Source organism: Gordionus sp. m RMFG-2023, chromosome 4 (assembly GCF_954871325.1).
Source record: "Gordionus sp. m RMFG-2023 chromosome 4, tfGorSpeb1-WG-v2, whole genome shotgun sequence".
Classification (NCBI taxonomy): Eukaryota; Metazoa; Nematomorpha; class Gordioida; order Chordodea; family Parachordodidae; genus Gordionus; species Gordionus sp. m RMFG-2023.
The window spans coordinates 17,210,389-17,235,475 of NC_088778.1; the positions used below are offsets into that span (position 1 = coordinate 17,210,389).

General features: G+C 25.5%; 1 protein-coding gene across 3 annotated transcripts; it reads right to left on the reverse strand.

Annotated features, from left to right (window-relative positions):
- Positions 1-2,172: 2,172 nt before the first annotated feature.
- Positions 2,173-6,881, reverse strand: LOC135927787 (protein-L-isoaspartate O-methyltransferase domain-containing protein 1-like). 3 transcript variants are annotated; one of them, XM_065463970.1, is made up of 4 exons: positions 6,431-6,881; positions 3,737-4,320; positions 3,354-3,404; positions 2,173-3,092 (listed from the first exon to the last, which is right to left on the reverse strand). In XM_065463970.1, exons 1-4 carry the CDS (start codon positions 6,738-6,740, stop codon positions 2,418-2,420), a joined length of 1,620 nt encoding a protein of 539 aa, XP_065320042.1. In that variant the 5' UTR covers positions 6,741-6,881; the 3' UTR covers positions 2,173-2,417. The 3 variants fall into 3 exon arrangements, with proteins under 3 accessions (XP_065320042.1, XP_065320043.1, XP_065320044.1); XM_065463971.1 differs by having other exon boundaries at positions 2,174-3,092; positions 6,434-6,881; XM_065463972.1 differs by lacking the exon at positions 3,354-3,404 and having other exon boundaries at positions 2,179-3,092.
- Positions 6,882-25,087: the final 18,206 nt, after the last annotated feature.

Sequence of the window (25,087 nt, forward strand, 5' to 3'; positions counted from 1 at the left end):
CAAATCCCAGATTCATGTATCAAAATATGAAAATGAATCATCAAGGGAGAATGAAAACTTTTTATATAAAAATACAACCCAAAAATAACGATGCAAATGAAAGATTTATGAAATTATTTTAAAATTAATATTTATATATTTTAATTTCTATAGATATCGGTGGTATTTTGTGACCTAGATTTTAAAATATAATATAATAAAGCATTTATTTATAAAATTTTACACATATTTTTGTAAAATTTTTTAAGCAATACACCACTGGTTGCCAGATTCTTTCAAACAAAAGGTGGGGAAAAAATTATTTTAATAAATTTTTATATAAATATGCACAAATAAGTGTACAGATCATTACATAAAGTAAATCTTATGCATATTTTTTTTAAATCAAGGTTCCGCACAGTCATAGATTCAATATCCTTCTATTTCTCCAAGTCTAATAAAATATTTCTAAGTTGATTTGAAACTCCTATTTCTTAATTAAAATAGCGCAGTATTATTGGTGTTTAAATAAATTTTAAGCATTTAAAATTTTATTTAAAAAAATCTTGAGAAAGCCTACAATCTATTTTATAAAATATCGCTAGAAAGCGTAAATTAATGGATGGCATATTTTAGCGTAAACAAGAGTAAAAAAATCGCGAGGTCTGAAAGGTCGGTTCGGGCAAGAATTTTCGGACCAGACCAAAAAAGATATGTCTTGTGCAAAATATCTTTGCGGGCCGAAATTTAGTAAGTTCTTTGTAAAATTTATGTCGTTTTCCTTCATAAAAAATTATTAAGAGCTGGACAACTACTACAAAATTATTTTACAGACTGTGAAAATATTTAAAGGGCCGAAAAACTTTTTTAAAAATTTCTACGACTCTAATATGCATTACATTAGTGTCTACAAAATTTTTTTTTAGATAGATTCCATTTTTTTCCAAATTTCATATAGAATTTCCCTTTTCTTTTTTCCTAATTTTAGATATTTAGTTTATTCCCTAATTTTGAAAAAAAATAATTTTAAGTGAGTTCTCTTCTCTCACCAGCCATCGCATCACATTAAAATAGTAAAACATGATTTCAAGATTAAATTATTACAGGTTTGTAGGAAGTATTAAAAACAACATTAGGAAAAACATAGATCTGTAATGCTTATGGTGAGAGGGTGGGGTATCAAAAAAATAATAAACCATTTTAAAAATTTATAGAGCCGTATTTTTTAAATGTTTAAGGACTTTATTTTGCCGGGGGAGGTCCCAGCCTAAGAATTTATTATAAAATTATTTTGTCATTTGAGAAGCAAAAAGATAACGTTATTAATTGTTATTTCTAATTTTGAGAATCTGTATATAAATCTGGAGGTTATTTCAAGATATTGACATTTATAACGGTATTCAAGACATCTCAGTAAGTTAGTCCATAAGTGATCACCTCCTTAATCGGTCAAAAAAAAATAGCTGAATATGATTCCTTTATTTTGCAAATATTTGAAATGAAGAGATTGTCCGTGCAGACCAATTGAGACTCAATATAGGCAATGCAATCCATATGTGTGTGATACAACGGGAACTATTCCATATGACTGTTTCGATATTCAAATAGGGTAGCCAACATTATTTTTTAATATAATCAACCAAGTAATTATTTAGATAAAAACCTCGTAAAACCTTTCAAATTTTAAATTTAAATAAATATAGTTTAGACCAAGAACCTCGACTCAGAAGGTGTTTCACATTTCAACCATGTTGTCAAGGATACTTACCGTTCAACTCAGTATGCATGCCAAGAAATCTATTTTTCACTTCATCATTGTCATTGTAAATTCCGTAATACCGAATTATATTAAGTTTTATTGTATAAGAAAATACATTTAGTTGTAAAATAAACGAAAATAATCTCTTTTTTTACATTTGTGCTAAATCCTAGTATGATTTTATTTAAAGTAAAAACTAAACTTTTTTTGTATCGTTTAACATCGTCAAACTATTTCATTTTCGAAATTAATTGGTGTCAATGTCAAAAAATAAATATAGTTTCTTAATTAAAACAATTGTGCTAGGACACAGTCTTATAATCAATTTAATACAAGTCGATGATACATATATTTTGTTTTTTGTGATATTATTTTCAAATTAAATAAATATAATATTATGTATAATAGGAGTTACCTATGTGCATTATGTATAAATATAAAATTTATACAAATATATATTGTATATAATAAAATTTCTTTAAAACCCATTTAAATTGATTTTTGGTATAATTTAATTTTATATAAATTATTAATTTTTATCTATCAACCTGATACGATAATAATTGCATTTTAATTAAATTTTATATAATTTTTATGTCAATAATAATAACTGTAAAACAACTGAAACAACTAAACATTACAAAAAAAAAGATTATTTCAACCATGAGTTATTAGGTTGTCATATGTAGCTTAGATATTGGCGCAGAACTTGGGGTACGGGTAAATTTAATGTAGCATTATCGATATAGCGATTCCTCTGCTCAATCCTCTTGAGCGTCATTGTCAGTTCTTTTTCGTTGCGTTTTTTAGCTAGAATTTGCTTACTTTCCGCGATGTCGTGGTCATTTATGTTAAACTCCATCATCCGCGGAAAATCAACGATTTGTATGCTATAACTACGTTTAGATTTGTTGATATGGGTATGAAAATTTAAGATACGATTACTGGTCGAATCACATATAGAAGCTTTTTCGTCGAGACTGCTTTGGACCATATCTTTAGGTGTGAAAGCGCAGGGATGAGCGACTTGCGGAAGGTGTAAAATGGAATGTTGAGTCTTTGAGTGATAATCCTCGTGCAATAACTTGCGCACGAAATATCTGCAGATTTCTTTTAGAGGCATGGGATTAATATAAATATACGATTGTGATAAAACATCTTTATTTTTATTGCCTTTTCTTTCATTTTTAGTGCTACCCGTGATATATTCATTTATGCATTGTGGTATGAAAGAGGGTCCAAAATTTTCCATCAATTCTTGAAAAACTTCGGGGAGTATTAGAGGCGCAAAGCAAACGGGCATTATTATGTCAGATTTCCATTCATCAACCGCTGTTCGGTTTATACATATAAGCTGTAAATAAAATAGTAAAATTTATTGTTTACTTTTTTAATAAAGTATATATCGTGTATACAGGGCGTACTCATAACTATGACGCGGAGTTTGGGGATCCGGCTTATTCATGTTGATTTTATGCAATATAAGTAAATCATTAAAAAAAATGAATGTCATTTTATTTATATCTAAATATAAAATTAATAATCAATCTGGGTTTTAGCAAATTTTTTTAACTTAAATCATTAATAATAGTCAGCGTTTTTTATTTTGAATAACCTGATTATTCCGGAATTGCATTCCAGCATGTATTGTAAGAGTGCTCTCCCTCTAAATTTAAATAATTTTATAGTAAAGTTTTAAACTACTATTATTTTATACTAATTTTGATATCATATTATATATTTATTAATATTCAAAAAATACATAAAAATTCATAGGATATGTAGCTGGAACACCATTTCGGCAAAATTGTTTTTAAATTTTTTTAAAAAATTCACGCTATGATTATAAGTTATAAAAATTTGGTAAAACAATGGAGCAAAGCTCTTAAAATGTGTGTCCCTTGATGCCCCTCTAAGTTAAAATTCTTGGCTAACGGTCGACTGTACTTAAAATTTTACAAAAAATGAGATAGTATTTAAAGTATACTATTATAATACTTGATCTCTGGAAGGCAACACTAAAATACCGCCGACTTTAATCAATCGTTTAAGCAATTCTTCCATGTTTAAAAGGCAAGTGGCGCCGCAGTAGATTCTATCGTATTCTTTCATAAGTTTTGTTTTATCGCGCGTGTCATGGTTATACTTCGCCTTTAGATCGCCATTGTCATCTCTGTAATTCAAGGTAAAATCTGGAATAAAAGACGATATTAGAATGTCGATAACATTTCCGTGAATGAAAGTAGGTTGGCAAAAATCTTCGCAACTTATGACTGGAAATTTTGTTGTATTCTCGTGATTATCAGTGGTGTTATCGCTGTTAGAGCTATCGTGGCCGGAGTGAAACAAATCGTGGTTTATAAATGTTTTTATAGGCAAACAAGAAAATGAATGGTTGTAGCACAGAGTAGATCGACGTTTCTTGGAAGAGCCGCTATAATATATGAGATCATTGGTAGATGTAAGATAATGCGCGTTTGGGCGGTAATTTAAAATATCTCGTTTAAAATTTTCTATATTGAATTGAGAGAACTCAATCAGGTCTTTAAAAATTTCCACTCCGTGATTTACACCAAAAGGTCCTTAGTTTATAGTGAAAATGTAAATAAAAAGTAAATAAATATTACAAGAAATTATCATTTTCAAAAAAATTAGTATGTCATTCAAATATGGGTTAAAATTTATTAGACCAAAACAATTATTAGGAAATTAAACCGCCCCCCCCCTCTCCTTTAATTTTAAAATTTGCTTCAATACTAAATCATATTTCTATGAATATTTATTGAGATTATAATAAATAACTGAATTCTAAAGGGATTAGTAAAATCTTTTAAAAATTATTTTATAAATTGTGTAAACAACCTTGACAAAATAATATAATATAACATTCAAAAATGACTTTGTTTAAAAATTTTCCACCAGTTATTGTAAAATAGATTATAATTGGAGTTTGGAACCTCATGAAAAAGAGTTTTGGTTCTGATTTTGAATTTTTTAAAAGTGGTTCTAGTTCAGGTTCCTAAATTTGACTTGGTTCCAAAACTTGCAGGTTTAAATTCTGTATAGAGCAATCATATTAATAAATAAACTCTCTAACATGAATTATAAAACATTTTAATTGCACTTATGTTATAACCATTTCTTAGAAATTTTAAATGAATTCTGGTTTCAAACTCTGGATATAATAAGTAACAATTTTCTTAAATCTGAATTGGTAATCAACCATGTTTCTACCATAAAACTTGTTTAGCCATGTTAAACTAGTGTGCAAGGGAGCACCAGAAGCAAAAGGATAATTGTAATTTCTATAAAAATATTTTATTTATTTTCATTGTTCTTTGTATTTAAACTGTTTTCCTTGAAGAGCAAATTGGAAACTATAAATTTCTGTTTCTGATTCTTTTTTTTTGTCCAATTTTGGTTTTATATATTTTTAAATTAAAGAAATTTTATAAAATTTGGCAAAAAAATATAAATAATTTTTTTTTGATTAACTAAATAATTTTTTTTTGATTAACTAAATAATTTTTGCCTTTGGTCCAAGCCTTAATAGTTACTATATTAACATTGCATATTACTCTATTTTTATAATATTATAAACTCTTTGTTAATTCCATGTATACCATACAAATGATTCATGTAAACTCTAAATCCAATATACATATCTTCTTTTTCAAAATGAACTTACTATTACTATCAACATTAAAGGCCTTAATCAAAAATTCCAATAACCTGAAATTCATTAATTTTTATAAAATAATGTCATAAAAAATTTATTTGCCCATATTCCTTAATAAATTTGTGCTCCTGATAAGAGGCCTTAAACAGGCAGGTTGTTCTTAAGTTCTAAGTAATGGGTGTGTGAGTACGTAAAAAATATTTTTTAAAAATTGAGGGGATTAATATATTTTATGAATAAGATGGACATGCATAGGGCAAGTAAGCATGTATTTATTATATGTAAAACTTTTGTTGGAATAATGCATATTACTTTTTCAGTTGTAAATATATATTAAATATTTTAAAAAAATCAAAAATAAATAAACAAATTAAATTATTTTTAAAAAATAAATGGGAAATAAAATATATTTTGTATAATGGGCAGGTCAAATTCGATATGGGAAAAAATCTAGAAAATGGCAGGCTTGTTAGATAAATTCAACTACTTTGAGTTTAGTAACTAGAATATTGTTGAGAACATTGCCATTATGGTGTGCCCATACTTTATTTATCAGATTAAATTTATAAAAACTAAACTAATTTGTCAATTAGAATATGTGGTCCTATTTATATATATAAAATAATATATGTTATATTATAGCTATCAATAATTAAGAATAAATTTAATATTAAAAATATGAATTTCAAATTACTTTAAAAATGAGCTATTAATGATAGATTTACTAACATATTTTTATGTAATTTTTAAAAATTGACACAATTTTTGCATTAATAAAATTAAATAAAAAATTGTACCAGGTTTAACAATGTTATAAGATATTAAAAATAGAACATGATTTAGCTGAATCACAAAAATAATTAAACTGACAAATATTAATATAAGATATATTTATATCATATTAAAATTATATTGGGCCAGAATATTTTTTAAACCTTAAAATATGTTTAAATTTTAGAAAAATCATTTTAATCCAAAGTACTAAAACTTTATTTATTATATATCTAACAGACTACCTAATAAAATCCCAGCAATAGTTGATAAGTATCCAGTTCCACTTCCAATATTTAAAAAACTCATTTTGTGTTGGATGTTGAGAGCTTCAATTATTTCAGAATAAATGCATGGGGCTGAAATATGAATATCCCCATGTTTCCAAGCCATGTCCATATAGGCATTGTTCACAAAATCTTTGGGGAAAAAATATGAACGATCAACAATCCTAAACGCCTCTTCAATGTTAAAGTTTCTGATAAATTTTGCTTTGACTAAATTATCAATTAGTTCATCGTTATTTTTACCAGCGCTAACCGCCCCTCCCATTGCTTGTTAAGATTTTTCGAAATAATTTTTTCATTTATATTTATAAAAAGAAAAGGTCAACAAAATTATCTTTTCATTTCATTGTCAAGGTCTCTTAAGATAATTAAAAACAGATGTATAACTAAAATAACCTACATTTTTCGAAAATAATGTTTTTTGATTGATAATGTCATAAGGGATGACAGTGATTGAGCATAAATTATTTTATAATGGTGGTTTTTTTAGCGTTTATACAATTACAATGCAAATTCTGAATAGTGTAAAGCACTATAGAATTTATTAAGTTATAAATATTTTTTATAGTTAAAAAAACGGACATACGATAATTAATTTTGTCTCCAAACATCGGTAATAATAAATATAAAATATTGTAAAATGATATTTGATATTGTTGTAGTTTCCATATTTTCACTTATATTTTATTTGAAAAAGTATTTATTTAACAGATGTATTAATTTCAAAATAGGTGTTTGTATATTTTAAACATTAAAAAGAAATTGTAATGATAACTTTACTATTCGTAAACTTTTTATGTTTGAATTTATTTTAAAAGAATAATAAGAAAAGAGTTTTATAATAATAGCACTACTATCATAACTACTGCAAAATGATACAGTATATTTCCCTTTACGATCAAAATGGGGGAGAAAAGGCCACTGTACCAAAGATAGTATTGAGAAGGAATTAGATTTCTATTAAAATCATTTTTCCCTAACAGCTATATTATCTATGCCTTTCTTCGTTAATATTCTTTGTAAGAAATTAAATTTTAAATTATCTAAAGATATTATGTTGAAGAAATTAAATTTCTATCAAAATCATTTTTCGGTAATTATAATATTATATATGCCATGCTTTACTGGTTTTCGCTGGATTTAAAACCTTATATAAAATTATTCAAAAATATCTTAATAATATTTTATCGCTAATATTCTTTGGCAGAAATTTTATTTTCAGCGGGAATTAAAATTATCTAAATAATTTTTAGGAGATCAATACTTGAAAGTATGCAATAATAATATTAATTATTGATAATAATGAGAAAGATGTGCGTGAGAATTTTTATATAATTGTTTATATCATATTTTGAATTCTTCTTAAAATTTGCAGCATTAAAGTGGCCGAAGTGTCAAAGAAGATATTTGTGGTAATAAATAGAAAGTAGAAAAAGGAAATCGAGCATTCATTCATTCAATTCATTATGATTTTTTAATTTGAGTATTACTTTTACTTTTTAATTTTGTTTAACACTATTTTGATATACGGATTTTAGTTATACATAATAAAGGGTAATCTTATAATTATTTTTAATATACTTTCTTTATTTTCTTATATGGCATATATATTTAAATAACATATAACGGAGTAAAATATAATGAAATACTATAATAATATATTCTACCAGATTTTAATTGGTGAAATATAAAATTCACGCTTTTACGATAATATGATGAAATATTAAATAAATATATTCTATTCTTTATTATTGGGGAAATGTAAAATTTACGGTATGAAAGACACATTGTAGTCGGATGAAATTATATAATATGCTTTATTATTATTCATGAATCAAAGGGCGTCCTCCTATGAACAAAAAAAAAGCTGCATTTCTTATGGGAAGTTCGTAACAATGACGATTTCAATCGTCATCGTCATCCTACGAATAATAAGCCGAATTTCTTAGTTCTTAGAATAAAGTCGTTAAAGATAAAATATTTTAGACGATAATTTTATAGACAGCCAGGTTGAGAGGATTGTTTAAATATATAGTTTGGAATAATTGAAAATGACCTATATTATAGTTTTCAATTTAGTGTGAAACACTTTTATGAAGGATATATTATGTCTATACAGATTGATTTAATTTCTTTTTAAAATATTAAGAGGGTAGTATAAAGAATTAACCAAATAGCTATGCTTTATACACAGGCTCAGTGTTTCTAAAAAGCTCAATTTGTGTAGATTTTTAAAAACGGGCTAATTAAGATTTCTGTGAAAATAATATCATGGAAGCAGGGGCGTCGCTAGCTTTTACAATCTCAGGGGGCTCAACTAAAAAAAATTTTATGGGGGGCTTCGCCCCCATTTCCCTCAATTTGTCGCTTTTGCCCGGCCTTCGGCCGTGTTTTATATTAATAAATTATACCTTTTTAAAATTTGTTAACTCTGAACAATTATTCTGAATTTCATATTTTGTCAATTATTATATTATGCATACATAATAAAACTGGCATATAAATAACAATTAATGGTTTTAAAAACAACATAATGCAATAATATAATTCTTAGCAACTTACATTGACAAAAGGTTATCAAACTAATATAACTCTCTGTTACCATTTTAGACAATGTTTTATAGAATGGATTAATAAGGAAAAATTTATAGGCCTATACTAAATCAACAATTTTTGAAAAAGAGAGTATAAACGACTAATCCAAATTATAAAACTATATGGTGGTTAGAGTTTCCTTTTAGATGATATGATGGAAGCTAGATAAGTAATCGAGAAAATTATGTTGAGATATTAAATTTCTAAAAGATTATCTTCCATTTTAAATGATATACAAACGACTACACAGTTGACCATTATTGTTTATCTAAAATATGAAACCATATGCTCTCAGCCGTTATAGTAATAATCTTAAATTACATAGCAACACAAATAATAGATGCTGGTAAATTTGCGGTAATAGCAATGACACTCACAATGTAAACTAATATCAGAATGATAAAATAAAAACACTAAAAATCTTTGGAATAAATAATAAATTAGGTAAATTAATTTGATTTGATAATGCCTTATAAAAATTGGAAAAAGAAGCCTTGATAGAGATTTATCATGAATGGTAATGTGTTTTAAAAATATTATTATGGATTAATAACCGACAGGTAATTATTATGTTTTAATCTTGGAAACTTATTCGAGAGAAATCTTGTCTTGTGATTAATTTATTTATATTATATGACCAATGCCGGCCAAAAGGGGGAGTCAAGGGGACAGATGCCTTATAGCATTATTTTGATTTTTTTCAGAGTGGGAGATTCGAAAATGCAAATTAGAATTTTCCAAAAATTTGTTAAAAAATGTTTTTCTATTTAATTAAAATTTGAATTTTTTAAAATATAATAACTCTTTTTTTTATTTGGTGTTTATATTATAGTTTATTAAAATACATTTAAAAACGTATTTAAAAATGTTGAAATAATTTTTTTAAAAAAAATATTTGTTTATAAGATAAAAAAAAGATAATTTAAGAATATAAAGAAATTAATAGAGATTATAGAGAAAAAGTTATAGAAAAATTATTAAGAATTTCTTTAAAATTTTTCAGTAGCAAATCAATATAAGATGAGATTAAAATTTGGAGAATATATTTTTTTATAAAAAAGGTTTTAAAGCGATTTTGGGAAAATAAAATAAATATTTGTTTATTAGATAGTAACAAAAAGATTATAAGAATATAAAGAAATTAATAGCTATTATTAATAAAATGTTACAGATAGTTTATTGAGAATATCTTGAATATTTTTTTAGCAATCTTAATCAAGGATTTAGATAATAAAGCATTAATTAGGGATATGAAACTTATTATCGTCTAAAATTAAAGAGAATTTAAAAAATTTAGTTTTAGGATAATGACGAAGCGTAGTAGATTAGATATAATCTTAGGAATATTTACTTGTTTCTTTGTGTTATGCTATATGATTGTCTTTCCTTCATAGGAAAGTGAGCCACAATCATACTTATTTAGATCTCGGAATATTTCTTTAAATATTTATAAGATTAAGACACAATGTAGCACACGAATGGTTAGCGGAAATGAGAAACAAACATTTATAAAAGCGCATTCATAGCACATAAGATATAAAGAAGTTGTGTTTTAGTTATTAAGGGTTGATAATTTCTAAGATTATCAATTATAGAGAGGTTTATGGTAAACTTAGAAACAAGCGGAATCTAACTGAGACTATATAATCGTAACCGGGTGGGGGGGGGCAGGGGAAATTATGTCACATTTTGTGAATATATTTTGAAGTTAATAAAAATATCTTACCTAGCCCGCTCCCCCTTCCTGTCTCTCAAAAATGTATGCATGCTATGTTTTTGTATTAACATGTATATGTGTATTTTATTATATTTTATACAAACTAATAAAAATATATTTCCTATTCATTCGAGACTTAGCTTATTATTTGATATTAATTCTTGGTGACCAATTTAGTATAATTTAAATAATGATAATTAGTTTTTTTTATGAAAATTAACCTTCTATCCTGTAAAAATATTTTCTAGCTATATATAGGCTAAGGAACCCGGCCGAAGATCAGGCAAAAGTGGGCTGAAGGCCCACTAAAAAAGGAGTCTGCGGGCAAAATTCTTCAAATATTTATCAATCCACCCATTAGGGAAATCTTGACTACGCTACACCTATGTGAAACTATAATAAGTTTTAGATAAAATTACTATAAATTATTAGGTCATAAATCATTAAAAATAACTGTGGCAAATTTTTTAAAAAATATTATTTTTAAAAATGCTGATATAGTGCAATTAAATAATTTAAGACTTGGCTTAAAAAAAATACTATAATTGTAAATATTCCGAGAATAAGGTGTTAGAGACTAAAATGAATATGCAAATATTAGTAGATCAGATGGGAATTAATTCTTATTAAAGACATTTAACATTAATTTAAGGGCTGCTAGAAAAAAAACAGGTTTATGGTATGGGCATTAGATACTCCTAAATTTATAATATTTGAGTAAATATTAAGTTGTTGATTGACAAAATCTTTAAAAAAGAAATGGGTCATCATTTAAGAAAGTATGCCTCATCGAGCTCAATTATAGATCGGGATTTTGGATAATTAAAAAGATTTGTAATCAATTATGCAACATTAATCTATTAATAAAATTGGAATACCAAAGAAGAAATGGTAAAGACTCTTTTTATTTGTTTTCGTAAGGTTTTAGATATAAGAAAATTGAAAACTACGAGAATGAATCAATTACCATAGAGGTTGTAGATAAAATATTCAAGAAGAATAAAGAAATAGTTTAATTTTTGAATGAGGCTTATATTGAGGTAATAAAGATTTCGGAAGAGAAAAAGAAAAGAATGGTTTTGAGTTCTAATTAAGGTAAGATGATTTACAAAGTTGTAAGAATAAATTGAAAAGAATAAGGTAATAAAGTATTTAGGTTTTTATTAAAAAATGGAGGCTTCTATAGTAAAAAGCAATAAGTATTTTGGGTTTTCTTTAAAAACATGCACGTACAGTGTTTCATAAAGTATGATAAAATAAATGTGCAATGACCAAGAAAAAAAAGATATTTATGATATAAATTTAGAAATAAGAATTTTTAGGTACAAAATATGGTTGACAAAAGATGATGATTAAGAACAAAGATGATTTTAGGAAAATGGATCAATAAAGATATGGACCTATTTATTGAGGGCAAGTAAAATAATTATATAATTTATTTTGGTATATTTGGTTTATGCATTAAATTTTATATCTTTAAGAAACTTCATAAAATATATGGTCAATTGTTTTTTATTTTCAATTCTTGTATATATATATATATATATATACTATTCTATAATTATTCAATTTAACTTCTATAAGTATTCAATTTAACAGACCTTTTTAAATAGGTTATATATTGTAAGACAAATATGTTATTCAAATAACGTTGAATATTATAACCTTTTAAAATATATAAAATATAACATATCTCATTTTCCAAGTTTAAGTCCGTCTATTAATCTTTTTGTTTGCTTTCATGCCCTCGTTGGGTATCGGTTTTGAACCTTCTTGACTTGGTTCAATTATTTCTACTATTTTATCTTCTCCTATTGTCATCTATTATTATTGATTCGGGTTCAACTAGTTCGTCCCTTGTTCGTAGTTGGTCGGCGTGTTTTCGTACTATTTTTTCTTTCTCTTCTACATTATAAGATAATTTAGCTTGTTGATTTATTATCTTTTCTTCATGCTATCCTTTTTAAAATGGGTTTTTTATCCAAACTAAATCGTTTTCTCCAAAATATCTATTTATTCCTTTGTCTAACTGGTTAGGCTTCAGTACAGAAAATTTTAATTTTTCAGTAATAGAAGGTTTGACCCAGTCCAATAATGTATTTATTTAGTCACCTTCCCATAAACCCATAAATAGTCTTGCTGATATTAGCCCCGTTGATGAGTGTTCTGAATTTCTATACGTAAATAGCACTTAATTTAGGCATTTTTTCCCATCATTTGTTTGATCTCTATTTAAGAATCGATTTTTAAGAGTCTGAATCCATCTTTCTACTAAACCATTATTTCTCAGATGATATTTAGTAGTTTTTATATGTTGTATATTATTGTTTTTAAACCATTTATCAAATTCATTTGAAATAAATTGTGGACTATTGTAGGTTACAATTTGACTTGGAAAGTAACCCATTTTTCTAATATATTTATTAAATCCTAACTTGTTGTATCTTTAATTCTATCGATCTCGATTCATTTCGAGTACGCATCGATTCCTACCAGCCAATAAAATCCGTCCAGTGGTCCGGCAAAATCAAAATATACCCTTTCCCAGGGTTGCGATGGCGGATTTCACGGGTTTACGGCATCACCTTGTATATCTCTGCATTGTTTTTGTCATCCAATACAGCTGTTAACTAGTTTTTTTAACATCTTTTGTCCCCACCATATATAATGTCTCGTAATGGATTTCATTGATGTAATACCCAGATGTCCAGTATGCAATTTATGTAAAACTCTTTTTCGAAGTGAGTACGAAACAATTAATCTGCCATTCCAAAACAAAATACGTCTCGTCATTTTTTATTTCATCTATTCTTGTTCTATACTCTTATAATTCCGGTGCTTGATTTTGTATATTTGTATCATTTATTAATGTTTTTACTCTTCTTAAGATTGGATTATTTGCGTTTCTTCTCTAAGTTCTTTTCCAGATAGTAATATGTCATAAGTATAAATTCTTATATACATCACTGTTTTATTTTCGCTTGGTATACTATCATTATTTTTCTCTATTGCATTTCAGGATAAAGCATCTGCCTTTCTTGTACATAATATCGTAATCATATACGGATAATTTATATTCCCAACGTAATAATCTTTGATTTGTTAATAAACATAAATCTCTGTTATTGCCATATCTTTATTAGAGATTTATGGTTCGTTCGTATTAAAACTTACGTTCATACAAATAGTTTTGAAATTTTTCTAAGCCGTTTATTATTGCTTAAGCTTCCTTGTCTATTATAGATTATTTATTTTCAGCGTCTTGTAAATTTCTTGAAGTGTACGCTATTGGAAATTAGACCGTTATTATATTTTTCAGGGGTACAGCTCCAAATCCTAGATGCTGTTTCTAATAATAACTCGAGGTCCGGTTTATAAAACTGTATAGTATTTTGTTCTGTTATACTATTCCTTTTGCTCTTTCAAATAATGTATCATTTTTTAGTCCAATTCCATTTAACATTTTTACTAGTTTTATTATGTAATTCGCCGATAATTCCATGTAAGTTTGGTATGAACCGTGTGAGATAGTTTAATATACCAAAAATGATTTTATATCATGTCAATTTTTTGAAGTTGGATTGTATTGCTATCATGGATGTATTTCATTTCATCTATTACATATCCTAAATATGATAAAAAAAAATTTCATAAAATTTATTTTGCTTATTTTGACTTTTAATCCCGCATTTTGTAATTTTTTGAGGACTTGTTTTATATTTTCTCCATATTCTGTATCATTTTTTCCTGTGATTATAACATTGTCTAAATAAACTGCTGTATCTTTACACTCAGCCAGTAAATCGTCCATATATCGTTGAAATATTATTGGTGCTCTAGCTATACCAAAAGGTAATCGTAAATATCGGTAGTATCCTTTTGATGTTACCATTGTTAATAATTCTTGCGATTCTTTGTCAATACTCATTTGAAGATACGCGACTTTTAGATCTTATGTTGTATACCTATTTCCATTATTAGCGATCTTTGCGATTAATTCATCAAACGTTGGTAGAATGTGATAGTCTTTTAGTAAAAATTATTCAATTTTACTTTGAAATTATCATATAATCGTAGTTCACCTAAAGTTTTACGTACGACTACCATTGGAGTATTTAAAGTTACTCTTCTTGTTGATGGATCTATTTTCTTTATTATGTTATTTTATTCCAAACGTTTCAGTTCATTCTCAATTTCCACTTTTAAAAGCAACGATGCTCTTCTTGCTGGTAGAGCTATTGGTTTTGTATTTTCTTCTAATTGTAGTTTTACTGGTTCTACATTTTTTATTAATCCTAATTTATTATCAAACACAGTAGTAAATTCTTTATATAGTTTTTCAGTAAACACGTTTCCATTATCATAACTATTATTTTTATTGCATTATATTGACTTTTATCTTTATTGGAAACGATAGATCAAATTCTATAGACCATGAAAATTTAAATAGCGCTGAATCATTTGTTTTATAATTAATGAAGGAAGCCATTTTTTTAATCATCTAATTAAACTTTTATATAAGCTCATCCCATAATTTTAATTGTATTGTTTTCTATCTCTAACCATTCTAAATGTTGGCCTCCCAATTTTATTGCATATTGTTGCATTAATGATGATTACTGCTGAACCTGTATCATATTCCATTTCGTGGTTGTTTATTAATACCATAATTGTTGGGTGCTATCCATATTTGTAGATTTTTTATTGAGAAATCTGTATCATCGTAGTTATTATTGTAATTGTACTATAAACCTTTCCTCCATTATTACAACATACGGCAAAGTGGTTTAATCTCTTACATTTGCTGTACGTTTTTCTGTATGCTGGACAATTCCGAATAGCATGAAAACGACAAAATAACACGGTTTTCTTGTGTATTATTATTTGTGAGGTAGTTAATATAACTTTGAACTGGTTTTCTTTTTACGTATGTTTTATTTTCATTTTGATACTGCCGATTATCATTATCATTATATTGCCTATTATTATTATGATTTAATCGTTTATTATTATCATTATGTTTAGTCGTTTCTTTGATTTTATAAATCATTTTAGTATTATTTATTTAAGCCATTTCTATACCTTATTTAAGTTTAACGGTTTCTCTCTCTAGTATCTGGGTAACTTAAACGTAGTTCTTTATCTAGTTGCGACATATTTAATACAGTGATTAATTGATCACGAATTCATAGTCCTATATTATCTTCAAATTGACATCTACGGGCTAGTTCCTTTATATTTTTTAAATAACTCATTACTGATTCTGTTGGTCTACGACTTAATCTAATAAAATCAATTCTTGATGCCAAGACAACTCTTCCTTCTTTAAAAAATTGTCTTGCAATTTTATATAAATCTGCCCATACCACATTATCAAGTTTCCTTGGATATAGTAATTTTTTTATATTTGTTATTATATTTATTCCTCCATATGCATTAAAAAAAATTTTCCAAAATAGCGTTTGTTTGAGGAATATTTCTTACATTCAAAATATATTTAATATAATCAAAATAATCATCTAAAAACCTCTTTACGAAATTCGTTTAATGTAATTTTTGAAATATCACTCATAATTTCTAAAAATAACTTAACCGAAAACCGCGTTTTTTTATTTCGTGGCCAATTTTATATCTTTAAGAAACTGTTGTAATATTTAGATGAAAACGAAAAATGACTTATTCAAATTGTTGTAATATTATATGTAAACGAAAAATGTCTTATTCAAATTAGAAAAATTATTACGATATTATTATAGACTATATAAATGATGGAAAGATATATATTTGAGATTTTGTGGATATAATTTCACTTTTTAGTTTTATTACTTTTTTAAAATATTTATATATATTTTAGTTTTTCTTTTTCTTTTAATTTTTATTTTTAACTTTAAATTTATGTTTTTACTGTAAAATTTATTATTGTATAATTAATAGTTATGAATAAAGGAAACCATAAATTATGTTATTATGTTAAATTTCATATTAGTTATTTTATTATCATTTGTATTAAGATACTCAAAACCTCCCAAATCAACATTGGTGTCAAAGAGAGTATGCGTTTCGGAGCCAATTTAAAAAATTTCAGTCTAATGCCAGGCAAGGGTTACATGGAGACAATGAGTGGTGTCAGACTGCATTCTAATGCAACCAAAAATAAAAGGGTAAGAAAAATATTTAAAGAAATGTATTTGAAAAAGAATTATAAAGGTAGCATTTATAGTAAATAATATAAGTTGTTTTTTTAGTTATTTAAAGGTGATAATTTACGAAATTAACAGAAAAGTTACTGGTAGACCTAAACCAACTGAATCTAATTGACTATAAGATGTTTTAGATTTTAAAAATTATTACAAGTTATTAAATAATTGATCACTGCAGAAAACTATGATAAAGAAAAATGAACATAAATTGTGTAGATTGAATAAATTTATTTGTAAAAATATAGTATAATTTAAAATATGCGAAGATTAAGATTAAAGACTGAAACAAATACAAATAGTTTAGTTAAAAGATTCTATAATTTATATGATTCGGAGAACAAAATTAAAGACTAAGAAGAATATACAATTATTGTTAGAAAATATGATGATATGTTACTTAAATTCTTATTAAAGATTGACGTTGAACTTTTATTTTAAAGGTTGCGGGAGATAAAACAGTCTCAATGATCGGATATGTGAATAAAATTCGCATAAGTTTATAATATTTAGTAAAATATTAGGTTGTTGATTAACCAAAATTCATAAAGAGAAACGGCTTTCATCATTAGAAAATTCATGCCACAATCAAGCTCAATTAGAGATTGGATTTTATTTTGGATCCTTATTAAGATTTGAGACCAATTATGCAACATCATTATAATAATAGCAGAAAGAAAAACATGCGTTAGAATAGAAATATATTGTCAGTTACTTTCAACAACGTGTGTGTGAAAGACTATAATGATTAGATTTCATTGGTTAAACGTGGGTGTGAAAACCATGGTGATTAGAGTTCAGTGGTTGTTCAACAACGTACGTGGATGAATAGATTTTATTGGTTTTTTAACAACGTATGTGCAAAAGAGAAAGAGATATATACATTTCAGTAGTTTTTTTTAACAACCGGTGTAAGATATATAGAGTAGTGTTGTTAAACGGCTCGATTTGAACCGATTTATAAAAATGACAAAATAACGGAAGCCTGAAGATTTTGCTCATACATGACACAAAGGTTTGGACATCTATTAGCGAATCTCAAGGCTTTGGCAATATTTTTCTGGCTAAGATCTTGAGTTAGCCATTTTTAAAAATCGGCTTAAATCGAACCATTTAACAACACTAGTATAGAGGTGAAGAAAATAAATAGATGTTATGTTTCTTTAAAAACTTTAGAGTCCAAAAGTGCATAAAATAGAGGAAATAAAGGCGGAATGATTTTTTTTAAAAAATAAAAATAATATATATTCTGGTATATAAATTTAGAATTAAGAGATTTTTAGATTCAAAATAATTAAGAGAATTTTATAGCTGGTTTGACAAAAGATGATGATCAAAATAGCTAAAGGACGATTACAGACAAATGGTTTAATAAAGCTAGGAGTCTAGGCTAATTGAGGGTAAAGGGTGGTAGAATTTGACATAATTATATTATTTAACTAGTATATTTTGAGTAGGTATTATAAATTTTAAGAGAAAAGTAGAAAATATTTTAGGAATTAATAAAGAATTTAAGCAATTCAATAGTTTATTATAGATAGAAATAGATTAGATGTGATTACCTAAAACAAAGATCAAGTGATATTAAAGAAACAATAGAATCAATATCTCGACAAGGGCAAACTGCGTAGAAGACCCTAAATTCTAAAAGATCGATATGGTTACAAGATATTAAAAGATAATAAAGAAAGGCTAGTAAGAGAATGTTAGAAACAAGCAAAGACTAGGATAATTTATCAAAAGAATTAAGACGGCCTTTAGAAGATACAAAGTTAAAGAAAGACTTATATTGATCGATAATTGTTGAGTAGCAATTGTGAATCGTTGAAAAGCAAGCTTATAGTCAATCGCTTATAGAGATAAAGAGCTAATCGCTTACCAGGGGTTGACAATCAACAGAAGATAGAATTCCGCAAACAGTCATTAGAAGCTAATAATACGAGACAAGGGACAGTCGTCGTTAGAACTTAGAAAACAAGTCCATATGTGATTAAAACAAGTCATCGAGAATTAGAAGGGAAGTTGGTCATTCGCAGAACGGTAAGTGGAAGGGTGTTGTAATATTTAGATGAAAACGAAAAATATCTTGTTCAAATTAGAAAAATTATTACGATAGACGATATAAATGAAGGATATATATTTGATGTGTATTATATAATGAAACGTTTTATTTTTTGTTAAAATTTTTTAATTTTTTCTTATTTTTAAGTTTATATTTTATAATCCTGAATATATTTTACTTTATAATTTCTTATTTTATAATTAAAGATTAATAAAGAAACCATAAATTATGTTATTGTTTTAAATTTCATATTAATTATTTTATTACTATTTTATTTAGATTACAATGATACTCAAAACCTTTCAATTCAACAGTTTCATAAAATATATGGTCAATTTCTTTTTATTTTCAATTCTTATATATATGTGTTTACTATTCTATAATTATTCAATATAACTTCTACAAGTATTCAATTTGACCTTTTATAAATACGTTATATTATTGTATGGCAAATTTATTAATCAAATAACGTTGAATATTATAACCTTTTAAAATATATAAAATATAACATTATAAATTTAAGAAAGAAAAGTGATAAAAGATTTCAGAAATTATAAGAGAAGTGTTAGACGGTTAAATAGAATATTATTATGGCCTTAGACATTTAGACAAAGGTCTAGGATCTATTGTTAAGATAAGAAATATTAGAATCAATTTCTAGGCAGAAAATGGTCGTAGCTAAGATCAGTCATCGTTGCAAGAAATAGTTATGGTTACAAGGAAGCCTTAGCTGACAAGAGATCGTTATGGCTACCAGAATTCGTCAATGGTTTACAAGTAATCAGTAATTAAAATGAAATGAAGTGACTTATTTAATGTATTATATGTTTACAATAAGAAAATATAAATCCATATATACTTTTATATAATCGTTTATCTATTTAATCTATTACAATAAATTGTAGCTTAAAACCAAATACAATTTATATCGGTATGACTAAATACTGTCTTGCTAAACTGTCTTGCTAAAAAGCAATTAATCATAATCAATCATAATTTGATATCTTTTAATAAAAAATTTTTCAAAAACATTTTTTTTATTTTACATAAATCAAATCAAATAATTTAAAATTCTATTTTTACTTAATATTTTTGGAAAAAAAATATATTTACTAGCTAATTACAACCTATATTTTATTTTTCAATTACAAAATGTAACAAATTTATATCCATAAGAGGGCGTTAAATACATAAATATGAAAATATATTCTTAGGAAACCAGAATAAATATTGGATAGCGCTTTTTTTGAATTTGGGTGTAAATACATGTGAAAAACCTAAAAAAAATTTAAAAAATAGAGGTTTCTTTGAGATTTAATTAATGAGTAGGTTTAGAAGCGAAAAATAGTAGAAAGTTTGTAAGGAACATATTGCTGGCGTTATTGATCAAAATCTCTTCATTTTTGGTTTATACGTGTATATTTAGGTGTAAAACATTATTCTAAAATATATTTTGATTTGACATAATGCCGAGCTCAAAACCGACCACTTACTAAATATTTGATCTACCAAATTTGGTAGTAATATTATTTGGAAAATGTTAATTTTTGGTTAATTTATCTATAAATACGTGCAAATCATTATCCCAATAAATATTTTAAAAATATCGTGATTTGACCGATAACCGATTTGAAACCGAAATACTGCTTTGCTGGCGTTATCCATAGAAAATTCTTTATCTTAATAAATATTTTATTTTTTATCTATTATATAATATTATATTAATCCAAAAAATAAAATATAATTTTATTAAATTAATGTCGATAAAAGACATTTGATACTATAATTATACCAAAAACAAAAGCGAAAAATAAATATAATTAAACGAGGATCAGATATCCCTAGTATTTTCATCTATGTATATCATCATTTCCTCATATATTTTAAAAAATATTTAACAAAATAGAAATTATGAATAATCAATTAAATTATGCGATGTAAAAAAAAATATTTAAAAAAAATTTGGTATTTGTGATGATATGAATAAAAATTAATATTTGTATGCGATGTCAATAAAAATAATTTAAAAAAATTTGTATTTGTGACGATATGAATGAATATAAGTTACAAAAATATATTTAAAAAATTTGGTATTTGTGTTGATATGAATAAAAATTAAAAATAATTAATATTTGTATGCGATGTCAATAAAAAAAATTTAAAAAAATTTGGTATTTGTGACGATATGAATGAATAAAAGTTACAAAAAATTAATATTTAAAAAATTTGGTATTTGTGACGATATGAATAAAAATTAAAAAAAAAATTAATATTTGCCTACGATGTGAATAAATTTTTTTTTAAAACTATGATTAGGATGAAGCATTGCGATACAAAAATCTATTGTAAAATTAAAAAATTGATTTGATATATATGAAAAAGAGTACGACGTTTAGGGCCTTATTATTTTTCAATTTTAATTTTTTTTATTGATACTGTTCTATTTTTTTTATTCTAATTTTTTGACATGGTTTTTTAGAATTTTTAGGCTTTAAAAGTATTAATTCCCCGCATGATGACATGACATTTTCTCTTTCCCGTTTTTTACTTCCTTTTATTAAATTTTCTACCTCTTTTTTTTTTATCTTCCTTACTAAATTTCTCCCAAATTGATAAATCTATCTGAAATGACTTATACCCCTCAGCCAAATAATATTCTCCTTTTCCTATCAAAGCTCTTTCGAGATCTTTTTCTTGTATTTGTACTTTATTATATATTATATATTATATCAATTAAATTAATTAAATTACTTGATTGCCAATTTGTATAACTTTTAAATACATGATTCATGGACTCACAATTGTTGTTAGTCCATAAATCACTTATAATTTTATTTATTATTGGGATAAACATGATTGTACAAATTCTTTTCTAAATAAATGTTAATATATTCTATAAAAAAATAGTAGTGATTATTTTCGCAAAATTTTCGTAAATTATTAAGTATATCAAAAAAAATCTCATCAGAATTGGGAAATATCAAGCCATTGTTACCAAAAATTAAAAATATTATTTTATTTCTTATTACTTCGGGAATCCCCTCTTTATCTCTCAAATAATTTTTAATATTTTCTTTTATATGTCTTGTGCATAATAATTGCACAGAATTCGGAAAATTTTGTTTTATGGAGGTATGTAAAGCTTTTTCATCATCTGTCCCAAAAATTATATTGTTTTTATTAATTAGATTTTTTTTAAAAATTCCCTCTAAATCTGAAAAGAAATTATTATAAGTTTGATAATCTACATTCCCATGCAAATAAACTGGGCCTAGAAAAATTGGATAGTCATTAGTAGACCCAAGTTTGATAGACTTATGCTTAAAAACTGAAGCCGTAACATATAAATCACTGAGATTAAATGTACGATCGAAACCAAGGATTGATGGATTATTTTCTGCACACATATATTTTATATTTTTTATCATTAAGGGTGTATAAAGAATAATAGAAGTAATTTTATTTTTTTTATGTATTACACTTTGTACAAAAGGGTGCTTTTCAATATTAGAAATTATATTTAATATATTATCAGAAAAATTATTTGAACAAACTATTTTATTTTTTTGATTGATATTATATTTTATATTTCGGAGCTGCTTAATATTATGAGGACTCGTTTTAAAATCATTATTTATAATTAAATTTTTATATAATTTAGGAATTTTTTCAGTGTTAATACTTTTCTCAATTTCCCTTAAAATAGTTGGATGGGTACGTATATACTCTTTTTCATATTTATCTACATTTATAACATTTACTGGATAAAAACCTAGATATTCAACTAAATACACGTTTTTTAAATTAAGTTTAGAGGTATTATCAAATTTATTTAAAATACTAATTTTTCTTTTATAGTTTTCATCTCTTTTTAAATAAGTATAATATATATTATATATAAACATGTAACTTTTATCTGGTGATTTAATTATTATGTCATATATAGGTTTATTATTCCTCCTAGTATACTTGCAAAGGCAATTATTATTAAAAACATATGGGCCTAATATACTATTTTTATCTAAGAAATAAATATATTTTTTTAAACTGGATTGACACTACTCCAAGCACCACAATCATCAACATATGCATTGCGATATCCAATATTTTTTATATTATTAGTATTATTAATTATATAATATTTATTATATTTGATACCTATTGGTATAGAATTTAAAATATTTTTAGGATCTAGTAAAAGCTGTATTACCTGTGTAGTCTCGATAAATGAATTTTTTAAGATGATATCACTACTATCGCATGGTAAAAATTTTTATTTTGTGAAGAGTTTGATGATAAAATGTTTTTTATTGAAAAATTAGTGAATTTTTAATTATTAGTATATTTTTATCATTAATTGGGGAATATTTTATATTATTCAAATTTGATTTTATAGGTGTAGATTCATGCTATTCCTTAAAAGATTTATTATCATAATTACTGCTTATATCATTTATTGGGGAAGAGAATATATAATTTAAATTTGATTTTATAGGTATAAATAAAAATAATTTAGGATAATGCTTAACACCTTATTGTTAACTTATAAACCAAAAATGAAGAATTCTACACGGAGAGCGCCAGCAACGCAGTATTTCGGTTTCAAATTAACCAAAAATGAACATTTTCCAAATAATATTACTACCAAATTTGGTAGATCGAATATTTAGTAAGTGGTCGGTTTTGAGCTCGCCATTCGGTCAAATCATAATATTTTCAAAAATTAATTAGGATAATGCTTAACACGTTATTGTTCACGTATAAACCAAAAATGAAGAATTTTCTATGTATAACGCCAGCAAGACAGTATTTCGGTTTCACATCGGTTATCGGTCAAATCACGATATTTTTAAAAATTTTTTGGGATAATGATTTACACGTATATACAGATATTTAAACCAAATATGAACATTTTCCAAATAATATTACTACCAAATTTGTTAGATCGAATATTTAGTAAGTGTTCGGTTTTGAGCTCACCATTCGGTCAAATCTTAATATTTTCAAAAAATTAATTAGGATAAGGCTTAACACGTTATTGTTCATGTATAAACCAAAAATGAAGAATTTTCCATGTATAACGCCAGCAAGACAGTATTTAGTCATTAAGCCGGTTTCAAATCGGTTTTCTCTCAAATCACGATATTTTTAAAATATTTTTTGGGATAATGATTTACACGTATATATAGATATTTAAACCAAAAATGAACATTTACCAAATAATATTACTACCAAATTTGGTAGATCGAATATTTAGTAAGTGGCGGATTTGAGCTCGCCATTCGGTCAAATCATAATATTTTCAAAAAATTAATTAGGATAATGCTTAACATGTTATTGTTTACGTATAAACCAAAAATGAAGAATTTTCTATGTATAACGCCAGCAAGACAGTATTTCGGTTTCAAATCGATTATCGGTCAAATCACGATATTTTTAAAATATTTTTTGGGATAATGATTTACACGTATATACAGATATTTAAACCAAAAATGAACATTTTCCAAATAATATTACTACCAAATTTGGTAGATCGAATATTTAGTAAGTCGTCGGTTTTAGGCTCGGCATTCGGTCAAATCATAATATTTTCAAAAAATTAATTAGGATAATGCTTAACACGTTATTTTTCACGTATAAACCAAAAATGAAGAATTTTCTATGTATAACGCCAGCAAGACAGTATTTCGGTTTCAAATCGGTTATCGGTCAAATCACGATATTTTTAAAATATTTTTTAGGATAATGAATTTGCACGTATTTATAGATAAATTAACGAAAAATGAACATTTTTCAAATTGAAAAGGTTGCAGAAATCAAAGGCAGAAAATAAATGTTATGACGTATATTACGTAAATTTATTGATATTTAAATTAAAAAAATATAATAATCACATAATTCAAAATAGTTTCCTATATATATTGACAATTTAATTTAATATAATTTATAATAAATTGATCTTTTTTTAAAAGTTAAAAATAAAAAAATTGAACATTAGTTTATTAAGTAAATTGATTTATAAAATATAAAATTTAATATTA